Here is a 9,384-nt window from a genome sequence, read left to right as displayed (position 1 = left end):
CAGGATTTGCCACTGAGTGATCTATTTTTTCCATTGCTGCTGCCTGCTCTGTAGATTGGGGAAGTAGACTTCCTTATGAGCACTTCTGTTTCCAGTGAAGCAGGGGACAGTCAGCCTGCTGCTTTTCACGGCCTGCAGCTTTTTGTCTTCTGTTTTCGCACTGTTTTTACTTAGAGGTTTTGAAATTTCTTTTGTTCCCACTGTGCAATTGCTCTGTCAGCCTAACATCAACCCAAGGAGCCAAGTTCAACAACCATCTATGAATTTGTCTTAATCAGATCAGAGTCCTTCAAATTTACTGCTTTGCTAAATGGGGGAAAGGTAAAAGGATCATGATTGTGTCCATCTTCAGAGTGCAATTTCTCCTGAGTTTGTGTGTGTGGCAATGTGTGGAGTGGGCATTTGTCTGGCTGGAACACCAGTGTGTAATGGGTTTTTTGGAGTCTGCCCCTTCAGAAGGACAGTGCAAGAAATTGGCCTCCAAAGAGCTGCAAAGTGGGTACTGAAACCTTGTGTTTGGGTAAAAACAGCACACTGATATTGCCAGAAGACAAGTTTATCAGTTAGAAGGGCAAAGTTGTATGGATAAAACATTATTTGAAACACTGCCAGTGTAGGACTATATCTGCAGTTGCTATAATAAGCATAAAAATTGGAAAGGTTCCTCATGGAAACATACCTTTGTCCTCACTCTGTACCACTGTTCTTGTTTAAGAGGCAAACAGAGCTGAAGGGTCTTGAAGAATTCAGTGGGACACTGACAAAATATCAGTGGTCTTTTTCTAGGCTGAGATGCATGCTTGAGAAAAGGTATAAAGAGCTCAGTTCTGCTGTATTAGCATTTTTTTTCTTATTCTGTCTTGTTAGTCACAGTTGGAGCAGCAATTGTTTTTTTGTTTTTTTTTTTTTTAATATGGATGTGCTGTCTATGAGACCAGCCTGCATTTTCATGGAAAGATGGGTCTGATTCAGCAAGCCAGGAGCAGTTTACTCACCAGTTCTGCTAACATGGCTTGGTGCTGCCCAGATCACTTTCTGATATCTGAAGCATGGTTACTCTGAAGATGTGCTCAGCTCTGATCTGTTCATCCCCAGCCCTTTTCCTTTACACAGAAACTATATTGTCCACACCTGAGCCTTCTATGTGGCTGCTGTCACCTTCCTGCTTTTTTGGAGCTCCTCAGTACTGCATCTTGGATCATGCTGCAGCCCATTAAGCTGCTTGTCTTGCTTTTAATGAGCCTATAGCATGCGAGGCCCTTCCACCTACAGATCTGTGACTCACGAGGGCTGTGCTGCTGTGGGGTGTGTGTGCTGCCTTGCAAAGCCCTTTGCTGGATTGAAGACACAGCATTATGAAGGCATGCCTACAGGTTGGGAGCACGTTGGTTCTTTCCATTTCTTAGAAATGGTGTAGTGCTTCTGAAGCAGGTAGCAGTAAATATTTCACCCCTTGCTCAGAGCTAGCTGCAGCACCTGGGGATGTGGCTGTGCTGGGTCTGTTGTTCAGCCAGCTGGGCTGTGTTTCCAATTCATTTTGCTTCAGGTGAGTGGAGTTAATGGAATTTCACTCCTTTTTGATCATCAGCATTGCTGTCACCTGGACAGATTCCTGACTGCTCTGCCCTCACTGTGTGTGTTATCACTTGGAAAGGCCTTTCCATCATTTGTGAAGAAGTCATGTGGGATCTGCCCCACCACAGGCACTGCCAGGTGAGCCTGTGAGATGAAGCTCGACCACTGGGAACCAGAACTCATCCCCTCCACCTCAGCCTTGCTGCAAACCTGGCTGACTTTGAGCTGTAGCTGTCTCTGATCATCTCTCAAAATTCTCCTTCTAACTCTACCACCTTTCTAATATCCTACTTGTGTATTCATGCAGATGCTATTTTCTTCCTTGCTGTTCACAGAACAAGAACTTGCAAATGAATAATCAACTTGTGGTGTTGGGCACCCTCCATGCAGCTCTGACCAGACTCCCCCTACTTCCAGTGCTCCTGTTTCCTCCTTGCTCTGCCTGTGCATGGCTCCAGGCCCGTTGATGGCATTGGTGCTGCTTGGTCTGGTGCTGGCAAGCACCCACAAGGGTGTGCCGTTCCTCAAAAGTCTCAGTTCCAAGTAATGTGCCAAAAGCATCTGAAATAGCTGGATCAAAGGTGTTGGCAGTTGAACGTGTGGGAAAAGAGACAAGGTGCAGTGCTACAGCTATGCTCACATCTAAGCCCGGTGGTTATCTGACAGGTAGTGTTGTGATCAGTGAGAGCTCAGACTTAAACACACATCAACGCATCAGAAGCTGAGTGTGCCTTCTGAACTGCAGGAGCTGTTCTGTGCAGCGATGACTGCCGGTGCCAACGCGACAGGCCTGGTGGCTTCTTCTGAGTTAGATGGGCAAATACACATGCAACAAACGTGACTTTGGCAAGGCACTGTCACAGAGCGTATCTTTGCCCCGCTTATTGAGTAAGACCAGAGCTCAGCAGCAGGGTGCAGCCACCAAGCCATGTGTTTCTGATATAAAGGGGCTTGGGATGTGGTTTTCTGCAGCTCTGTGCTCCATCAGACAGGCCTCACACTGGTAGGATGTGTTTTACAGGGATGGGTTCCTGATGGGTGTTTTAGCTGGTTTCTGCACAGACAAGCTCTGCTGCACCTCATAGCTGTTCACTGAGAGGAGCACCTCTGGCAGGAGCATGAAGAGGTTTTCCAGCCAGGTTTGGCTTCTGCCTTTGTAGAGTTTGATTGATTTTAATGTTAAATATCAAGGTTAAGGTCCAGATATAACTGTTTACTGCTCTCCATAATCAGCCTTGCTCTGCATCTGCACAACTGACCCCTAATCAGTCCCTAACAGAACAAAGTACCCCCGTTTGAGAACCCTTGGAAATTTCCACCCAGCATTACTGTAGCAATCCCCAGTGCTGCTGTTACGCCACAGGATCGCATGTGGGCAGAGGTCAGCCTGCCTGTGTCACTGCTACAAGCTGCAAATAATTCTGCAAGTTCTCATTCAATAGCAGTTGTGTAATCATTAGATTATCAGTCCCTAGATAAATACTGTCAAGATAAGGCAGTGCCAGATGGGTTCCTTTATTGCTTTGTAAGAGCTGGATATGGATGCTGGCTGTGCTCGGTCTTATTGCAGCGGTGCTATCATGCAGCACCTCCACCTCTTGTAGCACTTCATAGAGGCATCCAGCCAGAAATCTGTCCCATCAAACATATCAGTGCAGTATGAAGAGGCTCTGCCCACAGCTGGTGCTGCGTTTAGGTGCTGCTGGATGATGGCAGTATGTTCTTGGTTAGTGCCTGCTTCAGTGCCACTTTGTGTTTGGGTGGGTTGAGGTTTGGTTCTGTGGTTCATACGGAAAAGCAAGACGTGGACCTGCATGATTAAGCAGGGAAAAGAGGAAAAAAAATGCTTTGGGGGCAATTCTAGACTTAAAGATGCATTCAGACCTCTTTGCATAGATAGAGAACTCTTCTAACATCCATCTACAACTCTTAAAAAAGGTTTTTCTGAGGCACTGCTTGTTTTGTACTACCATTTCCTGTACTGATTGACACAGTTGCTGTTGTCACTTATTTAAGAAATCCACATGATCGGTGCAAGCACAAACAAGGACAAAAATAAATGTCTGATAATATGAACAGATTTATCTGTCCTTATCCCCACGCCTTTTCCCGTGAGTGTAGATTGCATTCAGCTCCCTGAAATAGACCCTTCTTTCCGAGCATTTAACCTTACCCACAGAAGTGCAGGGTGTGAGGAGCGGGGCTGTGTCTTTGCATGACAGTGGCAGGTGAGCACACAAGGGCTGCTGAGGTGGAGTTCAGATAGGACTGAATCTGTCTGTAGGAATTCCCTTTGGCATTTCCCCTCGCAGTTATGTGAAACATATTGTGTGGAGAGCTGGAAGTCCAGGAGAGAGGATTCAGAGCAAACAAAAGAAATCCAGCACCTCTGGCCAGTTTGTAGTGACGAATATAGGTCCTTTATATCACTGCAGTGAGGTGTGGATGGCACAGGAGTGCCTGGCAGAGTGGGGTGATGCTCCACTCCCTGGCAGCTCTCCTTACCCAGGCTGCATTGTTGTCTGAGCGTGGAGCGTTTCCTGTGGTGGGCTCAGCCAAACATCCCTACTGCCTAACAATAATGGTAAATATTTAAAAGCCAAGGACACTGAGTTAATCTTCACTTTGGAGCTGTGACCTTCCAGTGCTCCCAATCCATTTCTAGGAAAAATCTGAAGAAGACTCTGTGACCTCTGCCCTGATGGCATAGCGCTGCTGCCTGAGCTGCAAAGACAGCGGCCAAGAAGTGTCCATCGTCCTCCCAGTCCTGCATTGCTCTGTCTTTATTCAGCACTTTGAGAAGCACCAAATGAGATTTGAATGTGGTGCAGTTACCTCTCATAAGCGTCTCCAAGAATCAAGCCTCTGTGCTCCTTTTATCCAAGTTCACATCGCTCCCAGTGAAGCCCTGAGCTGTGCAGAGCAGTTGGCTCCATGCTGGGACCCTGCTGGATCTTGGCAGGCTGGGGCACCGTGTGAGGTCTGTGCCATGAGTTTGTGCAGGGGGATCTGAGGGATGCCCAAGGGTCTGCCAACCCCTTGGCTCACTTTTGCTATTCTAGTGATTTTCATAAGCTCTGGCCAAGAGGTTTTTTCTGCAGGGAACCAAACCTCAGCAAGAGAAGGGAATTTGTGGAGGTGCTTGAAGCTGGATTCCATTCACCTGCTGCCTGGCCCTGTTCTGCATGGCCACAGCAGCTCCTCTGAGGCAGACCAGTGGAAATTTCCTTCCTATCCCCAGTGCCTTGTGAAAACACCATAAAACATCGTTGGCGTTCTTTACACTTGCTTACAAGAGAAAAAAATACTTGTAAGCCCCAATCCTTAATGACCCATCACAAACATGAAACGATTGCTCAAGGGGCTGAAATGCCCCCAGCACACATCCCCTGGTGGCTCAGCACCCATCCCCAATGGGATGATAAACACATCCTTAGTGCTTGGTGCAGCCCTGGGGCCTCATGCCACCAGAGCTGTCTCTCTGCCTGTGTGGATGGCAGCAGCACGGCATTCCCTGCCAGGCTGCAGCTGGTGGCATCCTCATACCCTCTCCTGGGTTTGGACTATGCTGTGTGCCCAGCGATCCTCTGTGTGGTAGGCAGGCTTTGGAGCACTTGTGAACACTGGCTCAACATCAGCTCTTAGAGCTGCAGGTGGATCCAGGCACACTGCTGCCAGTGAGGTCTCTGTGCTGACGCTCCCTGACGTTGTCCTTAAGATCTTAATGCCCACTAGTGTTAATGCAGCAACACAAAGTAAATGCCATTTGTTCACTGAGTATGTAGGTAATGACAGTAGAAGGTTTTTGGACCATTTGCCTCCACCCAGGTGCTCCCAACCACCCCTTATCAAGTGCACTGCACCCACCTGCTGCCCTGAGTACTTCAGCCCCAGCACTCCCCATCCATACACGTTCCAGGGCACTAAATTGCACTGTGCCATGAAGGCACAGCACAGCACTGATACCCAAATCTCTGCCTTAATCCTAGGCTTGGGCTCTCCTTTCTTAAAGTGAGTTCAGCCCTGGCTGGGAGAGCAGGATTTGGATTCTCTGTGGGCAGAGCTGGGCCATTCTCTGCGTTTCTCAGGGCACTGTTGGAACAGTGCATGCTTCAGTGCAAGCAGTGTCAGTGGATCCTTGCATGTGCTCCCTCCCAGCAATAGCAGCTGGCATCCCAGGTACATGCAGCATGCATGTGGGAAGGGTCACGTCCTCTGCTGTAGTAGCAAAACCTAAACCAACAATGATAACAAAAAAAAAAAAAAAAAAAAACCCAAAAAAAAAAAAAAAAACAAGCCACCAGGTGAAGGGAAAAAAAAAAAAAGCAAAACCTTGAACCAAGGAATGACGGTGATAAAGAGGTTTTATATTCCTGGGGGCTGGCCTATCTTCTTTATTGCCCCTTTTTCTCTGTTTTTTTTATTTAGCAATGCAAATGCAATCCATCTTCTGAGCCTCCCAGTCACAGCCTCTCCATATACAGGGCAGGGGGAGCTTGGTAGCAGTTCGGACTGTGCGGTGCTCCCCAGCACCCGCTACCTTCTGTGGCCGTGCTGGCGTCGGGCAGCACCAGCGTTGAGCTCTCACAGGGTGAGTGTCCCTGGGACAGCATCAGTGCCTCTCTGTGCTGGGCTGCCTGGCTGCTTACTGGGATGTAGGCTGTGCTCCGTGCACATAGGGCTGGGATTTGGGCTTTCTGTTCCTTGTTTAACAGGACGTTGCTTTCTTCCAGCCCCCCTCGTGCTGTGTGGGCAGCCCTCCACCAAAGAAGAGATGGAGATGGTGGACTCCGAGCGCCCGCCAGCCAAGAAGAACTGGTACGAGCGCTACGTGCTGCCCTTCTTCTCTGAGCTGCTGGGCACTGCAGCCTTCGTCTTCATCGGCTGCATGTCGGTTGTGGAGGACTCAGGAGCCACCGGGACGTTGCAGCCTGCGCTGGTCCACGGGTTGTCCATTGTGCCCATCGTTGTCAGCCTGGAAAACATCAGGTAAGGGGCTGCTGACCCCCAGGATTTGCTCATGGCTCTCCTATCACACAGCCCTGGGGTCCCTTCTTCCTTGGGAGCATCCCCAGGTGCACCATGCTACTTGGTTAATGGTTGTGAGCGAGGTTCTGGGCCTGGGGGAGGTTCAGCATTCTGGCTTTGGTTGCAGCATTCTGATTTTAGTTCTTGTTAATGTAAGGAGAGAAAAAAAAGGTCAAAGCTGAAGCAAAAGCATCACTTGGGAAATCTGTGGCATTTCCTTCTGAAGCAATGTCAGGATGACACATTTTGACCTGTGTGTTCTATTCCCCTGTGCACTGGGAAATGCTTGGATTCCATTTATAAATGGTTTCAATTCATCTGAAGCAACATTTAGACAAAGCTGTTCACTGAAATAGGTTGCTATTTGACTCCCAAACACAGCTTCTTTCTGGATGGAAAAGCTGAACGGGTCCCTGTGGGGCTTCACTTCTTTCTATCCCCATCTCCCTACTCTGAATCTGTGCAGCTCAGGATGGATCCTGGGGCTGCCCCTGCCTAGGGGTTCACAGCACCCTCCTGCCTGGGCCTGACTGAGACAACCTGACTTTGGATTTTAATTACAGCTGAAGAATAAGACATAACTGTGGGCTCCTAGACACTCTGACTCAACGGCTTCACCAGCGATTATTATTAGGGCTGATCGGTTATGAAACTTGCTAATTAATGTGTGTCCCATGATAATCTGTCTTAATTAAGAGGTATATGATCTTGCCTGGCATGCGGTCTCTGAGGTTAACAAGCTGAGTCCCATTGATAGGCGAATGCCTGCTGCTGCATTGGAGTTGGGGCATAGCACTGCCCAGCGCAGTGCTGGAGACTGTGGAAAGAGTGGTGTCATGTCCTTTACATAGGGCACAATCCTTGCCCTGCCCTCTGCCTTCATGCAAGATGTGTTCTGTATGGCGTAGAGTGTCCTGGAAGCTTCAGAGCAAGGGAAACCTGCAGCCATACCATGCCGTGCCATGCTGTGCTGAGCTGCACTGCGCTGTGCTGCGCTATGCCATGCTGAGCCATGCCATGTTGTGCTGTGCAATGCTGTGCCATGCTGTGCAGCTGAGCAGAAGAGCAGCACAGAGGCCAGGGCTTGGCTCATCCCCAGCCTGCAGCACTGCAAAATATCGTGCACAGAAGAGGTTTATGCACACTTCCCCCTTGCTGCTCCTGGAAGGACCTGGTGGTTTCCTGAGCTCCAAAACCACTTTTCAAAATGTGCCGTGGCAGCTGATTCTCTGCATGTGCTTTAGAAGGGTCTGCATATCCCATCTGGAATTGCTGCTTCTCCAAATAGCAACTGCAGAGAACAGAAACAGCCAGATTTTGCTCCCCTGCAGTGCACAGCACATTCTTATAAGTGCTAAAAACATATTCATGGTTCCAGCCCATAGTGAGTGCAGCACTCACACCGCACTGAGGAGGGCAGTGGGGACAAGGCAGCAGGCAGAGCCTGCTTTTTCATTTTTTCATTGTCAGTTAGGGTGAACCCCACGCTGACTCTTCTTTTCCTTTACAGTGGAAGTCATACCAACCCGGTCGTGTCTCTGGCCATATGGCTGATCGGCAAGATGGAACACATCATGGTCATCCCGTACATTATTGCCCAGCTCTGCGGAGGGATCTTAGGGGCTGCCCTGACAAAGGTACACATGCCAGAGGGGGGCTCGCTGGGGCTCAAGGACTGTGCTCCCACTCTGCCAGAGCTGACATTGCCCTGTGCTGATGTACAGCCACAGGTGTGTGCTGAAGTGGGGAAGGGGCACTACGGCACCAGTTCTCAGTGTAATTAAGAGCTCTGATGTTCATATGATCCTGCACTGCAGCGTGCTGTGTGAGCACAGGGCGTGCTGTGCCTGCTTTCTGCTCCCATAGTCCTGCTTCCAAGCTGGGCTGGGTGCTGGTGTAGGGGTGCTGCCCAAGGCAGAGCATAGCACATCTGCAGCTTCAGCTGCTTAGGTGCATGGCATTCCCCTGCCACACTATTCTGTGCCATTAATTGAATCTGGAGTGGCCCATCCCTGGGCTCTGAGCCCCGCACAGCCCCTCGCTTTGTGCGTGTCCAATGGAGCACAGCCAGCTCATTATCTCTGGAGACGGCCATGAGCCTTTGCTAATGAGTTTGTTTGCCAGGCGCTTAGGGCTCGCTTGCAGGAGGAAAGTGCTGAGATTAGCTCCTCTTTAGCCCAGCACTCTGCCCGCCCACGCTGCCCTGACAGTGAGCACATATGTTTGTAATGCCAACAATATGGAGAGGGGTAGCACCAACCAAGTGTCCCCTCCAGGCCGTGGCAAACAGTGGAAGCTTCGACAGCAGCCACGGAGGGGCCTTCGGTGTCATCCAGGGAAATGAGCAGATCGGCGCAGCGCTGGGCAATGAGATCATCACGACCACCTTCCTGTTGCTTGTGGTCTGCATGACTGCAGTCAATGCGGAAACCAAGAGCCATCTAGCACCTGTTAGCATCGCCCTGACAGTCGTCATCAACGTCATGGTGGGGTGAGCTCAAGTTCCCACTGTGCAGCGGTTGAAGCCCTAGTAGTTCCACTCCAGTGTCTGCAGCAGCCAGGATGGGACCCATGGCTGCAGGGATGGGACTCCCACTCACAGTTCTCTGCAGCTTGTGGTGGGCAGAGCCTGGGGCTGCCAGCTCCCAGCACCAGGGCATCCCACTGCCATCCCAACTGGCACTAGAGTTGCTGCATTCTGCACCAGTAAGGGGAGAGGAACAGGATGGGATGGGATGGGATGGGATGGGATGGGATGGGATGGGATGGGATGGGATGGGA

At 50.0% G+C, this 9,384-nt stretch overlaps 1 protein-coding gene across 2 annotated transcripts in view; it reads left to right on the top strand.

The window, feature by feature from the left end:
* Positions 1-6,021: 6,021 nt before the first annotated feature.
* AQP8 (aquaporin 8) overlaps positions 6,022-9,384 on the top strand; it is a 4,911-nt gene continuing 1,548 nt past the window's right edge. The window contains exons 1-4 of one of the 2 annotated variants that reach the window (XM_042828310.1): positions 6,022-6,166; positions 6,309-6,564; positions 8,114-8,240; positions 8,880-9,094. In XM_042828310.1, the coding sequence (XP_042684244.1) occupies positions 6,350-6,564; positions 8,114-8,240; positions 8,880-9,094 (557 nt within the window). In that variant the 5' untranslated portion in view covers positions 6,022-6,166; positions 6,309-6,349. The remainder of the gene's footprint in view (positions 6,167-6,308; positions 6,565-8,113; positions 8,241-8,879; positions 9,095-9,384) is intronic. The other variant, XM_042828309.1, reaches the window with a different exon arrangement.

Source organism: Centrocercus urophasianus, unplaced genomic scaffold, assembly GCF_019232065.1.
Source record: "Centrocercus urophasianus isolate 14NV4802_14NV808 unplaced genomic scaffold, USGS_Curo_1.0 seq_29, whole genome shotgun sequence".
NCBI classification, from domain to species: Eukaryota; Metazoa; Chordata; class Aves; order Galliformes; family Phasianidae; genus Centrocercus; species Centrocercus urophasianus.
The sequence above is the reverse complement of the archived record's forward strand: the minus strand, read 5'-3'. Positions and strand labels throughout refer to the sequence as shown.